The 25563-nt window shown below is 36.0% G+C and overlaps 1 protein-coding gene across 1 annotated transcript in view; it reads right to left on the bottom strand.

Annotated features, from left to right (window-relative positions):
* Positions 1–25563, bottom strand: part of XPO4 (exportin 4) — a 71246-nt gene that overhangs the window by 8817 nt on the left and 36866 nt on the right. Inside the window, exons 5-15 of the mRNA XM_062615228.1 lie at positions 25418–25534; positions 24479–24632; positions 15534–15646; positions 12996–13153; positions 12554–12728; positions 8330–8506; positions 6342–6484; positions 6085–6230; positions 4612–4789; positions 2734–2893; positions 866–1035 (exon numbers count right to left, since the gene is read on the bottom strand). Coding sequence (XP_062471212.1) covers positions 866–1035; positions 2734–2893; positions 4612–4789; positions 6085–6230; positions 6342–6484; positions 8330–8506; positions 12554–12728; positions 12996–13153; positions 15534–15646; positions 24479–24632; positions 25418–25534 — 1691 coding nt within the window. The remainder of the gene's footprint in view (positions 1–865; positions 1036–2733; positions 2894–4611; positions 4790–6084; positions 6231–6341; positions 6485–8329; positions 8507–12553; positions 12729–12995; positions 13154–15533; positions 15647–24478; positions 24633–25417; positions 25535–25563) is intronic.

The raw sequence follows: 25563 nt of genomic DNA, 5'->3' as shown, positions 1-25563 counted from the left end.
TGTCAGAATACTTAGGTTTTTTTTTTTTAAATACTTTTATTCTAAAGCTAGATCACTTTTCAATTTTCATCTTACTAATGCCTCACCCCTAAGATTTCTGAAGTACACACTCTGAAAACAGCTCAATTCACATGGGAGAAAAGCAGGGAAGTGCTGTAGTTTTATACACATACATAAAGTTAATGGACATAGTGTGGATTAAAAGCTTAGTCTCATTATGTCATGATAAAATAAGGAGTTTATTCCAGAACTAGCTCCAGTGGGTTTTAACTGTTTTAAAAATGTCCTAAAATATTTAAATACTCAAACTTCAGGTCACTCTTTCAGCAGACTATGAATACATGACTGCATGTCAATTCACAAAAGTAAAACATTCAAGAATTTCCTGCTTCACAGTTTGTTATACCAAAGAAAACTGAAATTTGTCTGAATCCACCAAATCCTGCATTATTTTTTTTTTTTTTTAGTCTAGTATGTTTACAAAATATTTTATACTGGCTTAGCCAGTACCTGAATTCTTAACCTGGAAGAACTTGTTCAACAAAACCAAACGCAAAAATCCTTGCAATAAGAGTGGAGACCAGAAGAGTTTTCCCTTCTCATTGCTTAAGAGTGAGGCACAAAGGTAAGGGAAGGAGAGTGCACTTCTAAACAATAATAAAAACTAGGTTATGTTTTGCCAAATATAGGTCTCACTCCTCACTTTGTCAGAGAATTTTTATTTATTTATTTTTATTCCTAGTATGTTACTAAAGTAATTTTACTTACAGAGACATGAATATGCCCTATACCTGCATTACTTTGGCTGAAAAAATTGAAAGGAAGCAAAAGAAATTTTTTGACTTCCAGAGGTATGGCAACTTACCGCTCTCTCCTTTCCACTAATGTTACTAGTAGTTGTACAGTATCATTTGCAAGGTCCTGCTCTGAACTCCACACTGCCAGGTTACTGATCACTTTTTCTAAAAGGTAACCCACAATCCACTGGGAACCCTCTGTATCAGCACCAAATGCTGTACTAAATGGCAGACTTATCTATAAGAAAAGCATTAAAATGAGTGAGTTTTACAGAAGCCAGAACCCCAAAGTGTACGGTAATCATTGTCAGCAAATTCTCTTCAGGCTGTCATTTCTTCCCTACTTTTAATATACATAAATGTTACATAGACAAAGGCAAAGAATACCTATAACAGAAAAATCTTTGCCAAATTTATCTTGCAATTTTAAGTACAACACTTAAAACAAAGAAAAATTTTATCTTCATTACAGAATCTGCTTAGAGTATGTCTAGCTTTGAAGGCCAATGAAAGTTCAAAAGCTTTAAAAATTAGAAGATCCTAAAATCATCTCCCAAAAGTGTTTCCACAAATTTACAATGAAATTCCTACGGTGATAAAAATTATTAGAAATAACCTTAGCTGTTGATCTAGATTACATCTTGTGAAAGTGTAACTGCATTGCAATTTTTCTGCATCTGCTTTCTGCAGATTGTTCCTTCAGTCTGTACAGCTTTGAGGAAAGATGTCACATTCTGGCCCTAGCACATTAAAATATGATTCCTTGACATTGCCTGTTCTCCTGTCCTTGAAAAAAAAATCTCTCAAGAGTGAAATCCAAGGCTTTTGCAACAGTTGTGCAGGGGTTTCCTGTCAGCACACATTTCTAACTTTAAAACTCATGATATATATACATGACTGAGCATAACATTTAAACAGGTTTCAATCACTTTCACACATCAACACAAACTAAACGTGTGTATTTCCTAGTTAATCTATTTTGTTTCTTTACATGGTTTCTTATGGATCTCCTTCTCTCTGCTTTCCACTTCTTCCCCAGCTGGTACTTCCACAAATTCTTGGCTCTGCTGTAAGTACAAGCTGAATAATATGATTCCAAATGTTTACAAGCCTATGGCATACATATTTTTGTTAAGAAGGGGCCTCCTGAAGCATTAGTATTCTTAGTTGCTTCTATAGTGAAAGTAAAAGGAGGAGGAGGAGGCGGCTTCTTTCTTGAAAGTTAGAGACAACAGGACCTCCTCAGGATGAGTGGCCTCCTTCAGCCAGCTGGATTACAGTTAGTTCGATAAGCAAAATCAGGATCAAGGTCTAATCATGATTAGTGTTGTTCAAATATGATAACAAGTTGCTCATTACAAGAATGCACCACTGAAATCATGATATATACAATGAGAATATATGAGAATGGGGAGAGGAAAGTAACATGACATTAGCTAATGTAATACTACCTTACTACCTTGTGATGGTGTTAAGTATCTAATTCAGAACCATGACTAGGTTACTTACTAAATCATCAATCAAAGGCAACCACTGTATTAGAAATATACTATACGATCTGATGGACAGTAAGGATAGCTTACAAAATGGCTGTGGTTAGTGAGTTTCACCCACTATGCAGCCCAAGATCACACTATGCTCTTCTGCTATGGCAATGGCTACAAAAAAAAACAAACAAAAAAACCCCTAACAACAGGGAAAAAAAATAAAAAAAATCACATTTGCAATGTGCAAGATGGATCCCCTAACAACTTCTATTTCTGATTAAAAAACTGAAGAAAACCTCAAGTTTCAAACAAATTCCAAACTAAACCACAACCCATTTAACATTAAAAATGCTTTATCATTGCACATTTAAAATAGGTACACTAACATCTGCATTCACACGATATATTGCTAATACTCACCAATTAATGCATAAAAGTCATATTCTTACCTGATCATACAGCTTTTCATCTACTAGGAGGTAAGTCTTTGCCCAACGCTTGAGGAACCATACAATATCTTTGCCCATCTGAGGGCTCAGGAGGTGTGTGAGATTTGCCCTTATTGCTCTAGATTCTACTTCTGACACTCTTAAAATAGCAGATAACAACCTGCAGATTTAAAATACAGTTAAGGATGCCAAGAGTGGTTTTTGGAAAGCCAGGCAAACACTTTCATTTTTCATAAAATATGACAGAAGGAACAGGGTAACACAAAGCAGTTCAACTTGAAGTAAGAAGCACCTGAATTTATTGTTTGTTTAAATGCAAGGAGAGATAGGATAGACTGCCAAACATCATCTAAACAGTCAGAATATACATTTAAAAAAAATACAGTGATTATCTTTGACATCAAAATTACTGCAACAAAGAATCCTCAAAAGCATTCTGACATTGAGGGAACAAAGATCAATGGACTACTACTCGGAGTGCTTGAACAGCTTCTCTGAAAAACCGATTCTCCCTTGCATGATCAAGCTTAGTGAACAAGTGGGTCCTAATTGTGCAGGTTTTGCAGTGTGATGTATACTAAAGAACAAATACAGAAATGTCCAGTTATTTCTCTTTCATTGCTATAAAGAAACAGTCCAAAATAGACCACAATCAGAATACAATCAGTCCATAAAACCACATTAAATAGTAACTTTTGTAGTATATAAATTAAGTTTGATAAGAATGTGATATTGCACAAGGAATTTAGGAGTTGATGGTAGTCTATTTCTTGAAGATGTTTCAGGGCTATTGCCAAGAAGCCTCAAATCTCTCCATATTTAGATCTGATTTTATTCCCATCACCACTGAGACTCTGCATCAAGGAATTCCATTTGATGGCCATTTCATGAAGCTTCCAATAGTATCAATGAGCAGCATTCAAACTTCTAACTATTAGATCGTCATTAGCAATGATGTGCCCATTTTTTCCTAGCCTCTTCCAGAAGAAGAAATGTTAAGTATATAACTGCTAATCTTGGGTAATCTTGTAATTTTCTGAAGTGCGAGGATTCAAATTGAGGAATCCTTTGTGGGCATCAGCTTTCTGGCAAAAAGAAGACAGAAATACCCCGTCCTATTCCTTTTATAGGCTGTGTATGTGACAACAATTCCTCCCTCACTGAGTACCAATTCTGCTGCTACTGCCAAGCTTGGGCAGTAACTCATCTTCAAAGAAGACAAGCTTACTGGTGCTCTGGAAAGCATTTACTTAAGCTGTATATATGCTGAATGAATTCCAGAGTATATTATTTAAGGATTTTGATCTACCAGCTTTATGGTAACTGAAGTAATTTTAAGGATTTTCTGTAATAAATAGATCAAAGATGGAGTTTCAGTAGAGATAGAAAAATATTTATGTTTATTTCCAAGACTTTGGCTCATGTTCTCTGTTAAGACTATTAGGTCAATCTAGTCAATTTCAGCCTTCACACATTTTGACTCAGTTTTATCTGTTTTGACGCCTTACTCTCATTTTTCTTCTCAATCCTCTCTCGGCTCACCATGACTTGAATATCATCTCTATTTACCCTTACCTTTTTTTACCCCTCCCCCCCAAAAAAATACTTCTTCTTTTCTGTCTTTTCTTAATCTCTTTTACAGCACTGCCTTAATAAATGTCTGTTATAAAGCCATTCTTATGACTTGTCTTTAATACTAAAGAGACATTTCTTTTCCAATGGTCAGTGTTTACATACTGCTTTTATTTTTTTTTTTACTTTTTTTTTTACAATTTTTACTTTTACTTTTCAAATTTACAAAAGTCCATTCACGTTTTATTTTTTTTTTTTCTCTGAAAAAGCATTTAACATACTTAATAGCATGAGAAGTAACCGTACCTAATTACAGAATCAGTTCTGTTGTACCCTGGGATGGAAGAGGCTTTTTCTCCTGGAGATCCCAGAATCTGAAGTGTTGTGTTGATGTCAACCTCAGCTGAATGTTTAATGGAGTATTCCATTACTTCTGGAGGTATTAGCGGAGTCTCTCCCTGAGTATCATTAGCCAAGAGGTAGCCTTACATTAAAAAAGAAAGAGTGATCACAACTTTCTACCCTAGGTTAATGGATGGCTTTTTAATTAAGAGAATCCATTGGCTTAACTGCAGACATCACACCAGAATCAAATGTTTGTACAAACCCTGACTAACGCTGCTTATATATGTGTAACTTTACAATACTTAAAACCATTCAGTAGAGATGACCCTAAAGCGACAAGAAACCAAGACTGGAAAAAAAAAAACAACTAAACTAAAAGAGAGAGAAAAAAAATATTTAAAAGAGAAAAGGCTTTGGTTCACCTCAAAGCACTTCAGCCAATTCAACTATTTGGGGGGGGAACAAACAAAGAAAACCCATTTTGTTGTCACTTTTTTCTTCTATTATGTGATAAAAGAGCCTTGATTTAGAGCTTTCCCCACTGAGTCCATCTCATTTGGGACTTCTGTTCCATTAACATTTCAAATCTGTTGGAGACTTTCAGACAGCAAGCACGTGTGCTGTAACAAAGTCTTCTTACCATAGCAACTACAGACCAGGTGAATCATGGGATTTTAACACTCTGGTGTCCATACAATTAATATTAATTCCAGCTTTAGTCATAGTTTTCAGTGTCTGATCTCATAAGCATCTGTGAGCTCTGTTCCACAGTTATACAAAATTGTAAACCACATTCATGTGAACATCTGAGAGCAACTAAGATGTTCAAAAAGATCCGATAAAATTTCATCAAACACACATTTTTCCTAACAAAGTACAGACACTATCTTAGTTGTTACTATGTTCTGCAAACAGATGCAAGATAATTCCATTTAAAAATCAAAACCAAACAGGTTCTAAATTCAAGTTCCGTGAAAGAAAAAAATACCAGGACACAGATCATCAGCACTGAGAGATTCTGGAACTTAGTTCTTCATCACCTCTGAGTAATACCGTTAACCTGATCTCATGTTGATTCCCTTATAAAGTCATGTGCCCCCAGACTGGTATCATGAACTGACTAATTTCTTAAACAGGTTGACACATGTTAAAAAAAGAAAAAAAAACAATCTATAAGAAAGTTAGTTGTGGGAACTTCCAAAGGACATTACCTCATGTAAAGATTTCATCAATCTTTTAAAGATAAATGTTCAGATTACTCAAGACAGATGAAAGTAAAGACTTTGTGAGTAGTATATGTAAGATGAAGGCATCATTAGGGATAAAATTTATAGTCAGTCAGTAGTTGATATACAGGGATTTTTTTTTTGGCCTGAGGTGTTCCAGCTGCAATAAGAATACCAGAATAAGTACTATTTAAAGCTGTTCACTAACCTGTGACTAAAATAAGCCAATGAATATCCTCATACAGGTCATCAAGCACTTTATTATCAATTGACCCTGATGCTGGTGAGGCAAGTAACTGCTGCTGATGCCTTTGCAACTGACCATGGAGCCTTGTCACTCGGTCTTCTAATAAACTGTGGATAAATAACAACATAACTTCACTGGTTTTAAACTATTTCAGCAAAGTCAGGCTTTTCAGATGTGATGGCTTTATTGATTTGCATTCATGACTATTTTATTTGTACCTTGTAAGAAGAGGTATACAGTGTTCCGCAGCAATTCTCCCCAGCATGCCTACACTGGCCAACTGGTCACAGAACTGGTCTCTGTCATCTTCCTGCAGCTCACTTATTTCTTCTTCTTCCCGAGAGGCCACACCATTGGCAGTCTTTGGTTATTTCAACAAAATCAGAAGCAACCAGTTAGTATTATCCTTCTTAAACTTTATCACTGCCACGATATTCTACATTATTTTCGCATTTTCTTTCCATGTTTTCCATCCATATTTTGCATGGATGAACAGACTCATACTAAATCAGACAAAGAAAAGTTAAACAGAGGACTAAATGTAGCTTCATACTGTTTTCAAATCAGCATTTCACAAACTCACTAGCAAAATACCCTATTCAGTTAATTGTATATTTGCTACCATTCCCAATAGTGCTCTCAAGTAAAAACATTATATCTGAAAACAGTCAAAAGATACGAGTTATGAAAACTGATACTTGTTATTAATAGGAAAAGCCCAAGGTGAACAGTAACAAAACCAGCTTCTTTACACCAGAGTTGTTTATAAATCAGATCTGTGGACCATCCACTGTTAGAAGTCAAAGATGTTCTCAGTTGTCTGATATCTCACATCAGTAACGTAATAAGTATTTTTTATGATGAAATGAAAATAATCACTTTCACTAAAGACTTTCCATATCCTATGGGGGGGAGGGGAAGGGGAGCTTTATAAAGTAAATGCTGTAACTTCAGGGAAGCAGAAGACTAATAATAATAATCATTGCCATCTAATTTCTTGCTGATGCAGAAGTTGCACTGTTTGATTTCTCAAAGCTTATCTCAACTACATTATAAAAAAACAATTAAATAATAATCAGACCTTAATTCTTGAAGAGATGAACCATGATATGTAGAAACTAAGTACTGATGTTAAAAATACTTTAAAAAACAGCTCTTAGAGAATCATAAAATTTACATAACTAACAAAATAAAATACATGTGACAGTGAAAGCTATCAGTCTGTTTTGTTTCTATGAATGCTCTGGAAAACTGTATCCACACACAGCTCTTTATCCAAAGTGCTTTAAACCCATCTTTTCTTCATGTAACCCAGCAAATCATTCTCTTCTGGCGACTTCAAAGTTGCAGCTGTTTACTGAGGGGTGAGCCTCTGGTCTCAAAGCAGAGACTGAAAGTTCCTGTTACTGCTTTGATATTGAACAAGAAGCATTCTAAAATGCCAGCTGTGGCTTTTAAAAGGTTACCCATGGGATAAATGACTTATCTCACAGAATGACATGAATTAACCTGTGTATACAAGTTATGTCAAGACCGCCTGATATGAGTTCGAAGTTCTGTTGTGAAATATTTCTCCCTGGTTTGGCACTGTTATCAGCATCTGTTACATATTGGGAGTGTAGAATTAAGTTTTATATGGTGCTTTCTCTAGAATTTAGGAATTCATTTTATCCAAAAGAACCACACAATATTGTGAGTTTCTTCTAGTCTGAACAGGGTCTTTCTACATTTTTTCAGGTATTTATGCATGTCAATTACACTTCAAAATTACATTTTAAAGTGTGTGAGTGCAAGGTACCAACCATATAAAAGGCTTACAATTTCATATAGGATTTTTTATAGGTCCTTCTCTAGGACCTATAGTCCAGTCTCTCTGGACCCTAGTCCAGAGAAGGACAGTCAAGAGTTTAGTCATCTTATCTGTGGAAAGAACAGTAAGACGCATGTTCATTTGAGTAAGAGGTTTACTTTTTTCAGTTTATTTTTTCAAATTATTTACAACTTTATATTGCTTTAGTTCCTCTTCAGAATGAGAGAAACAGAGTGGAAAACAGCCACTAAGGAACAAATTTGGCAAATTTTCATTTTCAAAGTCACAAATACTAATTCTACACTACTCCCTTCTGCTACATAATACAGTACACACCAAAAGACATGGGCTAGTTACTATCTATCATCATAAAAAACTACCAGAATGGGGGCTTACCAAATTCCTTGTACCATCAGGAGCGGCTAGGTGGCACTGAATGTAGGAATTAAAGACCTGAACAGCATGCTGGGTAAAGAAACCTTTGTGGAAATGTTTGTCATCTTGTACCAAAGTAAGCCAAGATTCCAGCAACTTATCATATGCTTCCATATACACCATGTCATCTTTGTCAAGCTGTAAGAGATAAAAGAAACAAAAATCTTAGTCCTAAATGACACCAGAGGAATACACTTATATTCATTATTATTTAAGCAATGTTCTTCTAATACTGAAACAATTTTAAAAAGCAGTCACAAAACCCATGTAATGATAGCCAAGAAAACAGAATGACCTGAAGCAACACATCAAAAAGGTCAGTGCAGCTTTCATGCTTGCTAGGCTTTAAAAACACAAAGTGTTTAGCTATTTCTCTTCATGTGATGTTCAAAATCAAAACAGTATTAAATTAACCCACTAATGCATGATTACCTAAACACAGAAGTACCAAGCTTTTACCCCAAAGATGCCAAGCAGCTCAGCTCTTACTAGAAACAAAGAATTGAGCCATTATTTCTTTTTTAACTAGACAAATATGAATCATGGAAATATAGATTTGTATGTATTCCACTATTTCTGAAATAAAGATAAAAGATGATAATTCTCTGTTCCTGAGGAAATCGCTGCAACATTGCATGTGTTCAAGAAACCTTACTACAGGTAACCAGTTTTGATGGTGATACACAACTTCCCATTCTATGAACAAACAAAAAACAACAACAAAAAAAAAGCAGAATTCCACAGAGTAAGCCTGCACCTCCAACTGCTTACTCAATTTACACTAATTGCTTACCACATCATGGTTTTAGTTATTCCTATATGTTTCTATGTAGTACACAAGCTGCAAAAAGAAATAACGTATCTGAAAAACAAAGTCCCAGGTTACAGGCAAACTAAAGGACCCAAATAGCAAAGAGGCCATTTCTTTCTAAAAGTATTTTTAATGTACCTGTTAACTTTTTGATTTGATGCAAAAATTTAACTTGGTACTATACATCCAACTTCAAATAACCTAAGTGTGACTGTACAGATAAACATGCTGCTAAGCTGAACATTCCTATGTTCCTATCCTCTAAGAAGTCTTCTCAAGTTTTAAACAACAGGATCACTCACAAAAGTTACTCTGAGATAGAAGAGCTCAGTAAAATGATGGCTTAATGAAATATTAAAGCCTTAATTATGCTCCAGACAGAAGAATTTCTGACTTTCAGTGAAGTTACAGGCATGGCTGGATGAACAGGCAAGGAAAACACTGGCTGGAAAACTGGTATCACGTTGGAAGCATTTCAAGAAAGCTTCACAGCATCATTTTATAACTGCAAAGTGGTCATATTTACAGAAGGAAAATGTGGGATACACTGATACAAGTATGGAAACAAAAGCTGAAGATGACAAGGAGGGAGCCAAAATCGCATTTAACAGTAACATAACTCACAAATTTAGGATGGACACCATATCTTTCTAAAACTTGCCTAAAAGACACACGAATTCAAAGACTGTCATTCAATCCCGAAGTATTTTGACATGTGTATAATATATTTACATATATAATTTACATATAAGTTTTAATAATGTATAATAATCCAGAGCATAAATCAATAGAGACATGTCTTTTTATAAACAACAAAAGAACTCAAATTTATCCAATTCATACAGAAGTTAATGCCACGGAAGAAAAGTTTTTAACACTTTATGGTATTTTCATAAGGAAGCTAGGATTAATAAGAGCCTCCATAAATACATGCCAAAGTAGTAGAAAGAGTTTATCCTTATTGAGCAAATTTGATCACAGAGAAACTACCAAAAATTCCCAATCCTTATTTCAGATGAGCTACAGCTGGGCTACCAAAGATGCCACACAGGCAAATTAAATGACACGCTGTAGACTGGCAAGCTAAATCGTTCTGATGGATCCAACAGAAGCAATTGCAGAGCCCAGTTCAGCACTCAGACGTTCAGGAGAGGCAGGATAAAAAAAAAAAAAAAAAATCAGTAAAGTCAAAGCAAAAATGTTTCATTTCTCTAGTATGGGAAACATGGGTATTTCTTCCTTTGCAGTCTGATGACTCTTAAAACTTCTAAAATTTGCCAAGCAGCAACAAGCTGGAAAGACTTGGAAGCACAGCAGAGAGGACTAAATTCAGAATGATCTCTCCCATCACACGATATGGAAAAAAAAAAAATCATGAAACATGAGCAGTGTATTAAGAATATTATGAGGCCTCTAGTGAGCCCAACACACACCAGTATTTTATCTACCAAAAGTTCTTAATTAACAGACAGTACATGAGCTCACAGAAGGTTTCACTACAGGCAGTCTAAAAAAGAAGCTCAGGAACACGTTAACCATGGCTGGGGCACTCCTAAGCCAAAAGACTGTTTTCAGGGATGCAAAGCAGTATATCTACAGGCACAGCATGCAGTATCATTATGCCTCTGTAGCATGTCTTACTGCGGACACACTGCTAAGACACAGGAGTTATTTTTTTTTGAAGGACCACCATCAACAGAATTCTGTATCTTCCTAGAAATCAGAGAAACAGCATGAAGTTGAGATGTCTGTAAGAGCTATGACAGAATGGAAGGCATGGAAGTGTAAATGTTCCTATTTGCAAAGAACGATTCAAAGATTCTAGGACACTGAGAAAATTCTCTCTTAAAAAAAAAAAAAATCTTGCATTCTCTCTGATGTTGCTGAATCTGAGAACACACTTAACACTGAAGAGACTTTCTTCAGCAAAAATTATGGGATTATGCAAGTGCAGACAGCCACAGTTTATTCAGATAAATAGCCAGCCATTTCCAAAACAAACTTAGTACCAGACAGTCGTACAAGCTACCATAAGCTTTTGCAAAGAGATGAAGTGTTTTGAATGGCCTTAAGTTAAGCACTGTTTTCATTAAATATGGTTGCATATTCTAGCTCTCAAATAACAGAGCAGAGGAAAAAACATTTATTAAAGTTATTAAAACATTAATTTAAATGATGAGTGTCTGTGGTTTTGCTGCATCTTTTCTGTAAGGGTTTCAGGAGCATTCTTAAATGTGCTAGCAAGCACCAAAACATATATTCAGTGTTACGCTAGAAAGTCTCAAAAGCGGAGCAAGTTTTGACCAATAATGTGTGGAAATTAGCTGTATTACAGAATCTAAATTTAATCACCAATTTTTTGATTAAGACATGAACACACTTGAAAGTTTCATTGAGTGCAGGGTCACATGTAACATACATTTTAACCTTGCAGCAAAGAAATGATCTAATGCTCTGCAGGAAATGCAGGAAATGCTGTGATCTCTGGTAAAGAAACACATCCACCAACTTTATAACTAAGTACTTTTATAATTGTTTTCAAATGCAGGTAATTAAGCCCAGTCAATACAGCAAAAATGGAAAAAAATCATACTTTTTAATGATAATGAGGGACATATTGGCTAGTAACTTAATAATCATACTTTTAATAGATAGCTACTGCACATAAAAATAGTTCAAGTGCAAGACTTTTGCTTTAATTCTTATGGGCTTTTTCCCTTAAACTAGGTCTCTATAGAAGTTATCTTTACATGCAGTTTTTAGAAAACTCAGACTATCCCAACTGCTCTTAAATGTTACAACTGAAGTTTGAAAAAAGTAAACAGAAAAAGTCCTCTGAATTTCTGTGCTAGATTTGTTCACAGAATTCCCATTTGAACTGCATCAGCAATGAAGGGATGATTCAAACAGCTTAAAAATACGGGGTTATCAACAGATCTTAACAGCTACATTAACTCAAAACAGAAGTTCCTGACTCAGAACTCTTGACAGCAGTTAAGTTTCAGTCTGTCCATATGTTCATGTAGTCATTTTAAGCTTTCAAGACTAACTCATTATCTACAACAGTTTTCAGAAAAGTCCTACAAGAGCAAGTCAGCAATATTTTTAAACGAATCCAATCTTTCTAAAATGAAAAACGTAACAAGTGCTTTGAATCAAAGTCTGAATGATGCACACTGTAATTATGTCGTTTAAAACAAAAAGAAAATCCTCAGATGTGATTTCAGAAATATCTAGAACAAAACCACTGAATTCACAACAGTTATTAATAAAACAGCCAAAGTCTCATGTTACTTATGCTTATCACAAATAGGAACAAAAAAAAAAAAAAAACAACAAAAAAAACTACCTGCCATTTGAGAGTAGATACTTACCACTTCTTCCAAGGCAGCACTTCTTCCAAAAGAACAGGTGAGGTGTGCAAGGCAGTTAACAAATGAAGAGAAAAGTTCATTTGGAATGGCAGTTAAAATATTGCGAGGAAATACAGTTATCAGGTTGCTGATAATACTGGAAATTCCCACTGCTTCAGAGTCTTCTATTTCAATTCTAAGGATAGAAATAGCAGTTAGTTTTTGCCACTAAGAAAAATTCTAGAAGTTAATTGATTTTGTCAATATATATTTTCAATCAACAAATCTATTTCACGTTACTTAAGCCCCACCTACTTTAAACTGCCTTCTCTTAATTTCAGTAATCCAACAGTAAACACAAATTACATCCAGAAATAAGCAAGCCAGTTCTCCACACAGATTTGCTACACTCCAAACTAAAGATTAAAGATGCCATCTAAATTTAGAGAGGAGGCATACATACCCATTGATAGTATTCAGTAATCCCTCAATGAAGTGTGCCAGGTAATCAACTTGTGAACCTTCATCGGGAAAGACTGGCCCATGCAAAGACGCCAGCTGTGCCAGACACTGTAATGAATCCTGGGCCATATCTGTATCTTCTCTGATTTTTCGATGTACCTTTCAGGAAGTGAGATAGTTAATAATACACAAAAATAGGGTGTTCTTACAACAGTCACATGGCTCTCAATCCAAAAGAGCACACACCAAAAAAAGCTTACTAGAACTTCCATTCAATCTGAAATGCAAAGGTTTCTACAGCTCTCTAAACCATAGTAAACATCAAAATCATGATTTGGCTCACAAAATCCTAGCCTCGAATTAACTCACTGAAACTAACATTTAGTTAAGTCTCACCTACATGTTGAAAATTGAACTGTCTACTAAATGTTACATCTTAAAGAGAGAAACAGATGCCAGCCAGTCAGACATACTGCTCCTTCTAAAAACAGCAATAATGACAGTCATCTCTATTATGCTAACTATGCCTAGGCTACAGAGTCTTGCTAAAGTTAGTCAACAAGTTCAATCAAGATTATATAGATGCTTCTTTAGCAGAGGTAAACACTGAAGACAGACAAAAATGAATGCATCACTTCCTTGGCAGCAACCCTTACATTATACAAGGCCAACAATAATCTTCCTGTATATCTGCAAACTGTTATGTCATTACTTCTGCTGGTGACTCTTTCTAGATTCAAATCTTAACTTTTCAGTAATCATATTATCATGTACTTATTTTAATTGTCAATTATGGATTTAAATTATTTTCTTAGGCTCATGCCTCCCATTTTTTCACATAAGATATACTGACTAAATACACATAGGGTAGCTTTTCCTCCCAGAAGCAAAGTTAGTTAAATTATTTCAGCATTATTACAGATAAAAGAACAGTTAAAACACTAACCATTTCTCTGTGGCATTACAGTTGCAACTTCACCCAACTCATAACTAGCTGGATTAGCTGCGTAATTAATCTCTGAAGATCAAGGTGCAGGAGAGACAAACCCCGCAACAGAAATACCCCTCCTAATATACGTCCCACACTAGGCTGAGATTAGACTTGAAGGCTCTCTCTAAAATGACAGTCCTGCCAACTTTTGCAAGGTTATTAAAATTTCTCAGATCAGATACATGCATATAAATTACTACCATTCACTTACATTATTTCAAATAGCAAACTAATACTACAAGCCTCAACCACTGCAAATCAGGAATCTAAAACAAAAACTGATGGCATACTGCCCTGCCTAGCATTCGTTCAAAAATAATCAAATACAGGCGAGTTTTGGTTACTATCACGTAAAATGAAAATGTATTAAAACAATTCTGCATGCTACTCAGAGTGTTATACTTAGCATGAGTAAGTAATTGTAAACCAAACCAAGAAAGAGATATCCAACTCTGACAAATTCATACTATTAAACAAGGAAGGGTTAATATATAACCCAAAAAGTTATTTGCATGTGGAGGTTCACAGCTGACAGTAGCAACTGTCTGGATAGTCTAGACAGCTGTTCAGATTAAGTGTAGCTGCTAAGAGTTCTGCCAATGATTTTTTCACCTTTTCAAAACTGCTGGAACAGAAAAACTTGCAGTCAAACCCCAAAAATATATACCTTACTGAAAAATCCCATAAAGCAAAGACATGTGTCCAAACACATATCAGACAACTCTCAAGGAGCGCTGGAGAGTGATATCGACCTTGCCTAAAAACAACTTTATCCATGTTTTGAGCACATTATTTCTCTGCTTTACAAAAAATAAAATAGCCTGAGAATGCTCAATTCTGAGGTTCTAAGAAATGTAACAAGATACAGTAACACAGAAAATGAATTTATAAGCAAATACATGTTGCTGCTGCAGTAACCCATAGCTCAGCAGTGATGTAGAAAGAACATACTGCTAATTTTATCTGGTTTAATATTTTTTTTTTAAATTACAGAAACTGAGTATTATATTACCCTTTCCCAACTCTTCCCCATCCTTCCTAACTTAATTTATCTTAACTTTTTTGGATTTACTTTGTGCTGAGGAAAGAGACACAAAACTCTATGCTGAAACTGGCTAGAAAATTGCAAATATATTACTTATTTTCAGCTGTTTCACTGAGCAAGTACTTTAAGATCAGCAAACACATAACATTCATTTGATCTTTTTGAGAGCCATTACACTGTATCTGAAAGATACTCTATTACTGCTCATCATGCTTCTTATTTGATGAGTACATGTAAAGAAGTATCAAATGTGTAAAAGTTTAGATCACTATACACCTTCTACTTTTGTTAATGATCATCAGTTTTAGGCAATTTATAGGCAAAATACATATTCTGTAACCTAAGAAAAATACAACACTTCTGTTTGCTTTCATAAGCAAGCTGAAGTTAACAGAATCAGTCCTACCTGTTGCAAAAGGAAGAGTCCAACAAAACCGTTTTAGAACAGGAAGGAGCTGCTTTCCCTGTGGTCTGGACTATGAAAGTTGAAGAAAGAAACTTACTGTAAAGAAAAGCTCCATAACTCTGCTGTCCAGGAGGGTCTCGCGCCAGGATTCTGTTGGCTTTAGCATCACATTTTGTGAGGATTCAAACATAGCTATATAATGTCTGCCCAGTTATCTGGTGTCAAGGTCAACAATAACATTCCTACTTGGCTTTAAAAAAATCCTAGATACAACAGGATCCATTCAGAAAGAATGTAATGGAAACAAACTTTAAGCCTCTTCACATACACAGCATAATTCATGCATGAGGCCAAGGAATAAAAGGTATTAAGTATTGAAAAAAAGAATGCTCCAGGAATGTTAGATAACAGTTTGATCATAATTATGAGACATACCATGGTGATACGATCACTTTGATAACCAGGGTGTCTAATGTGACACAGCGAGAAGGGAAAAAAGCAACCGCAATTAACAGGTGTTAAAATTTATGCAAAATAGGAAATCATTTTCTAAAAACTTTTCCTGGCAGCTTTTAAAAAGGCCTTATGAGATCTAATTATAGCTCATTGAAATCTATATCCTATTTTTCTAAATAGCCAAATATGCGTCACAGAATGCAGATAGGTTAGCCCTGCAGTAATCCACATTTTTTAATCACACTGTGAAGAACAAAAGCTTAAGACACCACAAGGATTGTCATACTAAGCACGTTTGTAAGAGACACACATGTAAAACATGCACACCATGAAGCCACAATTTTCCTGCACTTGTTTCAGCTCTTACCATGTGTTCTGGCAAAACTTAATTTACAAAATTCTGCAAATGCAAATCAGCAAAAACATTTAAACAAACAAGTTATATTCAGTCTTTCAGTCTGATCATGCAAAACATATTTATCAAAGATTTTTGAAAATGATTCCTTCTGTAACATCCCCAATCTGAGCAGCAGTAAAACTGCTTTAACTCGGCAACTTATGCCTTTTTTAAGCCCTTTATTATCCTCTCTGATCTCTTTCTAACACAACCATCAGAAGAAGTAACAGCATGCTCAGCTGCATGCAATTTAATTATTGGTAATGAACCACATTAACGTTTGTATTCTAAGTCAAAAGGTATTATAAAAAATTGTGTATCAAGATTTATTTATATGTCTAGAAGAAAATAAATTTCACAATGGTATCATTCTAGAAAGAAGACGCCTTAACTTCTGATTTTTTTTTTATATAAAGCAAACATCTAGCTTAATACGAATTGTTGCACAAGGCAAAAAGCACAATTTTAGTTTATTTACACTTGTCTTCTGAGTTCTGCCAAAACCCAAAATTCGTAGCAACAGTGTGCAGAATCACAGTTCAAAAGCGTGACTTTCTCCATGGCACAGTACCAGGTGGACTTTCACTGGTGGTACATGTCCAGAACTGTTGCCAGCATGTTTTAACATGTAAGAACAATCAGGGATTCTCATATTAGAGTAAAACATTTCACCATTTTCAAAGTTATCAGTGTGTATTGAATTATACCAATCACAGAACTGTCTATTTTACTTCCATCTGAAATATATATGTAATTTAAGCAACAGAAAATGCCTCAGGTCTCCCAGATTAAAAAAATAAAGGGATGAATTCCACATGCAAACATCCTTTTTCATTTGGAACATTTTAGAAAATACAGTATTTTAATTTTTTTTTATTGACATGTGTATCCTTTGCTGTAATTCTCCAATAAATGACTGGCTTCGTAATACATCGACATTAGAAGATGATATTAGATAAATTACCAATCTCTGGAAATCAATTTGCTCTTTGCTAGGTTAAGTCTGCAGAGACCAGCTATATAACAATTTTCACATGGAATCAAAGAAGGGCTCCTTTGCTGTCACTATTTTAACAAGCCTCAGTATTTAGCAGCCCTATCCTGTTATTTTTAGTACCATTTCTCATACTAATGGACTGATGACACATCTGACAATAGCAGATTTGTGGGCAAAATATCTGTTCACTGAATAATACAAATTATGCCTGCAGCTATCATGAAGATCTTACACCCATTTTCCATTATGTACTGGATGTATGCAAACATTAGCAAAGTTAGCTGTGGAGATGCTTGCTTCTGTGAAACACATCAAGTTACCCTGTGCTATAGTTCAGCCTTATTAACAGTGGTCCAGTTACACCAAACCTGAAAAAACTAAATTATGTAGTACATGGGTGTACGTGGGCCAAATTCAGTCTTCAAAAATTAATCTACCCCTCAATACATATAAAGAGACAGAAAGCACAGAACTAGCACAACACTTTTTTGTAACTTCTCAAGCTATAACACAGACTTAGGATAAACATAGATCAGTCTGTACTATGACGGCCTGAAGGGTTTTTTGGTTTTGTTGTTTTTTGTTTTTTTTTTTGTTTTTTTTTTGTTTTTTAATGAAAGACAATTGTAAACCACTCGTGGTAACAAATACCGTTTGTAACATTCTCAGTTCTGCTGAAGAATGAGTAACAGTTCACTTTAAGTGACATGAAAATTCAAGCTAGGTAACAACTACTAGAAGTACAGCAATGTTTCACACAGTTTACAAGTCTGAGGACACTGATTCTTACAAAGAAACTTCTGCTTGAATCAGAACAGATTATTCAATAACATGTACCAAGCTCTACTGAAAAGCATAAAAATGTTATTAGATGCCTGTGTGAATAAGGCTGATATGCTCACTAATTAGTGCCTAGAGAACAGGAGAAAACCATACTCTTAAAGATGGATTTTATTTTCTCTTTGCCTAAATTTATGTACATAGACATTAGTTCTATGCTTGGCTTTGTTTCATGAGTTAGAGGAATAAGAGCAATCTCTTTAAAGTTCTAAATTTGTAATTTTGGAAGAAAAGAAAGTTTTATATGCTTCTTGGAGAAACATATTTTAAAAAGAAAATCAAACATAAACAAAATTACAGTTTTCCTCATACTCTTTGCCTCTGTTAAAGGAAGGGGCTGATAGCTGAAGATGAATATCAAAATATTTTTTATCCTAAGGCAGCCATGAGACATTTCACTTCAGAACTTCACACAGATTCCAGTATCTGAGAACAGATCCCAGTCTTTATTCCTGGAAGCATCAAGGCTTGTCCTTCCACAAAGCTGTAAATTAAGAACTCAAAAAAGCAAAGCTGAGATTTCCTCTGCCAGACCCTTATTCACAAGTGTCTACAGTTGCAAAGAACTACTCAGAAATGGAGGGAAAACTCCTGGAGTGCCAAGGGCTGAATATCTTTCGTAATATTCATTTAATCACTTGACCTTTGTTGTTTGGAACATTTTCTGGAGAGCTTTGTGTCAGTCAGACTTACATTTTATAAATCAAAAAGTGCATTAGAAAGGTAACTGCCTGGAAATCTGCCATCCAGTGTTATAATGTTAACATACTGATTTTGTTCGGATTTTTAAGATCTCCTCTGGCTTGCTAGCCAGTCAGCTGAACACATGGGATAAGTCTGGGAGCAACAGCCTAAACTGATGCAGAGGCTTGCTGCCCCCTATGGAGAAACAAATCTTTATATAGCTTAATGCTCCCAGCAAATATATTCAGGATTCAGGAGAAGGAATGAATGATTAAATATTTAATTATTAAACACTATTATTCTTAACTGTCATGAGAATGAAACAGCTACTTTGTGTTGGAGACACTGGACTCAGATTGCAGCAACAGGTGTAGGAAGTGCTGGAAGACCCAGCCTAATTTTAAAACTGGTCAATTCCGAAGCTGCACGCAGTGCAACCATGCTAGTACCAAGTCTCATGTTGCCCACTCAAGTGGATTCTGCAACCCCTGCTACATTTTACTGCTATGGTTATACAGCTGGTAGTGTGAAGGATAATCACTTTAAGCCCAACTTACACTTAAAAGCACATATGCAAAGTGACTGCCATGCAGATACAGCTCAGGAGTCACACCTTTCCACTATATACTCACTGCCATTTAGGAAGGTGATGACAAATCACTGCAAAACTGGAACGTAAAACCACTGGGGCAAGAGAACAGAAGAGCAAAACACAGGTTAGATATAAGGAAGAAGCTCTTTACTGTGAGGGTGGTGAGGCACTGGAATAGGTTTTCCAAGGAAGTTGTGAATGCTCCATCCCTGACAGTGTTCAGTGCCAGCCTGGATGGAGTCTTCGGTGACATGGTTTAGTGTGTGGTGTCCCTGTCCATGGGAGGGGGGGTGGAATTAGATGATCTTAAGGTCCTTTCCAACCCTAACTATTCTATGTTTACATATATATAAACAGTTCCCCTTCATAAAGAGGGTCATTAATGGTCTGCTTTCCTCTTCTGATATTAATGCTTTTAAGATGCTCTTTCACTGCCAACTGATTTCAGGATTCATTCAGGTAAACCCAAATGTTGAAAAATCCAATATAAATACAAATACGTTTAGTGCCAATATGATCAAATTCAGGGGATGTGTCTATCTTGGTTTTGCCCAACTTTGTCTTAAAAAGTTGCTAGGAATGATTGTCAAGAAAACACACAGCACTCTCAAAATAATTTCTAAGCTTCAGGGATTTCAAAGTTAGGTCCTACCTAAGAGTAGGTAGGACCTACTACTTACTTAAGAGTGGTAAGTCTGATAAATGCAGCTCTCTTTTGCACTTTCTTAAATACAACTATTTAGTTACACTGAATTTTATTTTATATCCCAAACAATAGCCAGGATGTTACCCCAACCTTTCATCTTCCAGATAAGGACAGACTGCTATAGTAAATTCAGAATAATCCCAGGCTGCTAACAAACACAAGACCTAAGGAAAGCAGCCCTGCTGCTGAGGGAAATCTGTTGTCACTCCTTGGTACAGGTTCAATCATTTCTGCAGCCATGCAACAAATCAAACTGGGGACCCCAATCGGCTAAAATAAGTTTTCAACCAGGTGGTACCCTCCTCAGTATCATGCCCACTGGAGGTGTCAAGGCACGATGCTTTTTCAAAGGCAATGCCAACTTGAATCATTCCTCAAAACAAGCTTCAAGTTTTCTTGAGGCATTCTATGTGTTTTTCATGCATTTCCATTATGCGTAACAGATGCTACCAATATGGGTTGGACCAAGTTCAAATCTTGAAAGTCTGCAGAGCTATATGGTTCACAGGATCTCTCTGAAAGGTGTCTCATTCTTGATACACTTTCAAAAGAGAGATATGAAAAGCTTTGTTCCTTTAACTGTGTGGCCAAAGAACACACATACTTAAAAAGTGTTCAGATCAGACAAAAGTTTCAGTCAGTTTATGCAATTGCCATCTCACCATTAATTTCAATGGAACAGCAACGATGCATGTTAATGGAGTGCATCCATTGGCTTTATGTAACCTGTATTTTATGTCCAATACCCTATTCTTACATTTGCTTGAACACTTGACAGCTTGTCACCAAGCCAGTAGAGGCATCAAATCCAAAACAAGAAGCAGCTCAAGTTCCTTTTCATTCATATACTATAATCCATATGTTAATGCATAAAGGATAAGTAATTCTATGACAGCTCCTACTGACAGGAGTAGACACCCTTCTGTAGATGGAAGACAGCTGGACAAAAACCTAATGTTCTGTTTAAGAACTTTTGCATTTAAGGACATTTATCCAAAGTCCATTAGAATATGGCTGCCAAGAACAGATAAATCCCCAAGTCAAGGAGAAATATCTCTGGAGGTAAAAGAATACAAATTATAATTACATCCTGACACCACAGGACATGTACGTCCATGCCAAAATGCATTAAAGCCCAGCAACATTCAGCTCCTTAACTGGAGACTTCGGACATTTGCAGTGTACGAGAAGCAGGATCCCTGAAAGCACTCTTGTGAAGCAGAAGGCTGTACTTCTCAGTAGTGATCACTTGCACTTCCTCACTTAGTCAAAACATTGATTTAAGAAAAGATGGAGTTCGAAGTAGTTCAATCCAAGTAAACAACATTTAACAGCACTGTAACAGCCCTGAAAAAAGAAACCCTACAGAAACCAACATGCCACAACAAACTACTATGTGTTCATAGTGCAATATAGGAATCTTATGTTATTGTCACTTCCAGCAGTACTGCCAAAACCCTCTGAAGCATCTGCAAACACCGCGTGAACTAATAGCTTGGGGTAGCAGATTAAAAAAAACCCCGTGTGTTAGAAAAATGAAATGGGAGAAACTGCACATGACTGAAAAAAGGTCTCCTAGCTCATCACACCCTGCCTTTCCCACTGCGGGCACCATAAGCCAAGACACTTGAAAAACACTGAATTCCAACTCAGAAGTAGGTAGGTCCCAGCCTCTCTTCTGTTGCTCCAATGAAGTGACTATTCCAGAATGCATCTTTCATGCCAGCAATAGACAATACAGACTTACTGCAACTCTTCTGACTGGTGGCAGCACTGTCCAAGACTTTAACAATGCTGTTACATTGTAACAGCACAAAAACTCTTGAGAAGTGTTATGTTTTGACACAAATCTCACAACCTCATGATTTAAATAATGTACCTCTTGGTGACGGTCACTGTAGAGTTAATACACATTTATGCTACTTCCTTTTTTTGGAGATACAAGAATCTTGCTAAAATTACATACAAATACTGCAGGTTATTGTTATGCTGCAGGGAATATGGGAATGAATATTATCTTGACAGAGGAAATGCCAGCTAAAGGAAGAAAGATATAAGCTGTGGATGCAATGGATCATTTTACTTCATCCTTGGGGTATTAAATTTATGCCCCTGCTTCAGCAAATGTACTGTAAAGATCTGGAAAGAATACCAAGCGGATACCAACTGATCAATCAAGACAGAAGTTCTTATGTTCTTATGAAATGTGTTATCTACTTAGAAACTGCAGCAAAGTTAAGTTTCACTACCCACAAGCTATCATAGAATGATAGAACAGTCAGGATTGGAAAGGACCTTAAGATCATCTAGTTTTAACCCCCCTGCCATGGGCAGGGACACCTTACCCTAAACCATGTCATCACTTACTTTTAAATCAGTCTTCTGAAGGGAGATTTATGCCACAATACAATCAACATGGTGCTGTAAACGCCAGCAGTTCTTGAATCTTCATCAGCTAAGACGTGCATTTCTCAAGGCTGATTAAAGCCATTCCAACTTCTCTGAAAACAGGTTGCTACACAGACAAGGGAGACCCAAACTAGTGCTGTAATTCCTACAGCAAAATTAAATGTGCAGTGGTAGAAAACACAAAGATGGTATCAAGTGCAGCAGAAGTTATGAAAAGGTCTGAAATGTAGCCATGTAAGAGCAATTGTGGCTTAGACTAAAGGTCCATCTGGTCTCTAGAAGTTGCAATTGTCTAACAGCTGCAGTACTTAAAGTAGACTAAGTAGCAGAAAACACTGTTAACCTTAAGCAGCAGTATGGCTTGCTCAGCTATTTCAATTAACACTTATTTACTAGCACCTATAGACTAAATCACTTCATGTTATACAGAGGTATAAATGAAAGCTGGAACTCCCAAGGCTCCACATCTTGCTTGTATACATCTAGCTCCACCACTTACCCTTGGCCTAGGATAAAGCGTTCAGGAAGAACTAGAGCCTTCATTGTCAAATTTTAACAAGATCAGTATTTAGCACTACATCAGAGGTTTGCACAGAGCAAGACAAATTCAGAGGGAACCACCACTGTGCAACACGAGCATTTTCCTTCTATTTAAGATTACAGCTTAGGGAAACAAAGAAAGTGTTCACATATTATTTGAATTCTTACAAATCCCAAATCATCTTCCAAAAACTTTTGTAAGATGCAATAATTCGACTCCATTTTCAGTCTTGTAGGCACATGCACTTCAATCATTGACAGGAGTGAGATATTTACTTTTAATTCATGACACTTTCCATAAAGGCAACACGTATGATACCCGGCTTTACAGATGTGAGCCAAGGAACATCCAGTTTCAAACAAATTTCATTTTTCCTGCCTGCTGCATAATGAACAGAGGCAAAGACAACAGTAACACTCAGATACCATCTTCTAACCATCCAACCAGGAAAGTAAACAAATCTTTTACCATAAATTTGAAGGCAACATCAAGATTCCTGCAGTATGTATAATTTACTAGCAATTTTAAAAGGTTTTAAGAAAAAAAGTTTATAAACCAGATGAAAAATTTGGCTCTTGGAAAGTTTGCTGAGCATCCTAGTTATTAAGAGGCACTGCAATGTGTTACTGCAAGTGCTGTCTTAACCCTCTGTTACAGAATGCGACTATTTCTACAATATTTTTATAGCCCATTTTGGGGGTTGAACGTTTTTGTATCTTTTTAATTCTCCCCCTCATTAAGACCGTTTCTAATCATGGTTCATCCCCTAGTTTCCATCTCCACCTTTCTCTGGACTTTAACAATCAGCACACATCACAAAGGTGTCAAAATGGAAGCAACTGCACCTGCGTAAAAATGAGATGCCATTTCTCCTCTTAGCTAGCAAATACTTTTTCCTCATTTTGAAGTGAACCTACTGCATGTTTTACTATATGACCGTACTCTTCTACGGGGAGTCAGTAGAGCATGCACATTCCGAGATAATGGGGCATTTAGCTGCCCCTTCCTCTTCTCTGAGAGAGAAGTAGGACAGATCAGATCTCCACATAAAAATTCGACAGACCTTGGACTTCTTCACCATTTGGCTCTGCACTAAAGTACCATATTACGCTTTTCCTCTCCCCTGCACTAACCAGATAAGCCATCAACCCATAACTGGTGGCTGCTCTGCCAAACTGGTTTTGCCTTTTATATAAAATACTTTACAACTTTAACGAAGAGCAACAGCAGCTTCTGTATGTAAGCATTTACTAGTAAGCATGGGGGTTACCAAGAGCACTAATGAAAGAAAACATAAATCAAGGACTAAATAAAAGGCTTATAAGTTTTACATTTTTCTCTCCTCACAAAGACTTTACCTGTCAGCCAGTAGAAGTGACTTAAGTCAGCTGTAATAAAGGGTCTGACATGAAAAGGATATAATTTGGAGGAAGGAAGTTCCAGCTTAAGACCTGATTGGCTAGTGCAAGATAGCGATGAAACACTGAAGACATCTGAGCATTGAGGTTTTCCCGTCTGCTGAATTCCTGAAGTACCTCTACTGTGAGCATGAAGATCTGCCGCAGATCATCCTCCTATAGTGAGGACAAACACAATATATTAATAGAGTCAGTCATTAATTCAGATGTTGATTAAAAAGAAATACTTTACTAAAAAGAAAAGAATTCTGTTTTCACTCTATTTTTCATTAAAACACAGAAAAAAATCTGAAGTTGTAAGTCAGACTCCCCCCCACACACACACACATACTTTTGCCAAAATTACTAGATTGTGTTTGTAAAGAATAAGAAATAAAAACCTTCTCATAAATGCTAGTCACTAAAAGAAAAACTTAACAATATGTTTTAACAGCTGGTGGAGGAGAGGGTTGGTCTTTGGCATGAAAAAAAGTTGGTAAGTTGTTTCACAGTCAGTTTAAAGCAATGCCTTCACAAAAACATTTCTGCCTGGCCAAACAATACATCTGAGACAACCAGACTACACCATCTGCAATAATATTTTTAAATACATAGCTCTCCTTGGCTTTAAACCAAAGCTATATTTAAGACTATCATTGTTCCAGAGAGTATTCGTTTTGTTTGCAATTGGTAGCCAAGGAATTAAAGAGTCCAACCACATAAAGATCTGTAGCTCTACCATTAATAAAATGGGAAAAAAGGGATTTCACTTTTTTGATACAAGTTTTTTTAAAAATACATTATCAACTTTCCTGCAGTAGCCAACACCTGCATATATTTGTCTATTAAATGCTGTTAGGCACATACTGTACCTGAATGCACCTGGCACAAGAAAATACTTCTGCTTCCAATTGTTAAATTTTAGAAAGACAGGTAGCATATACTATACAGAACTAGTTTACCTGAAATATACGTTTACAGTTACCATGGAACTCCATGCTTAGTCCAATGTTGCTGGTTTTACTTGAACTTGAGAATTCGCTCAACAACGCCGTTAAAATGGAACAGGCCAAAGTTTGCTTTAAAAAAAAAAGGGGGGGGGGGTAAC

This window comes from Pezoporus occidentalis, unplaced genomic scaffold (assembly GCF_034315485.1).
Source record: "Pezoporus occidentalis ecotype Australia unplaced genomic scaffold, CSIRO_AGI_Poc_V1 ctg18, whole genome shotgun sequence".
In the NCBI taxonomy this organism is placed as follows: Eukaryota; Metazoa; Chordata; class Aves; order Psittaciformes; family Psittacidae; genus Pezoporus; species Pezoporus occidentalis.
Note: the sequence above shows the minus strand (reverse complement) of the source record. Positions and strands in the feature narration are given on the sequence as shown.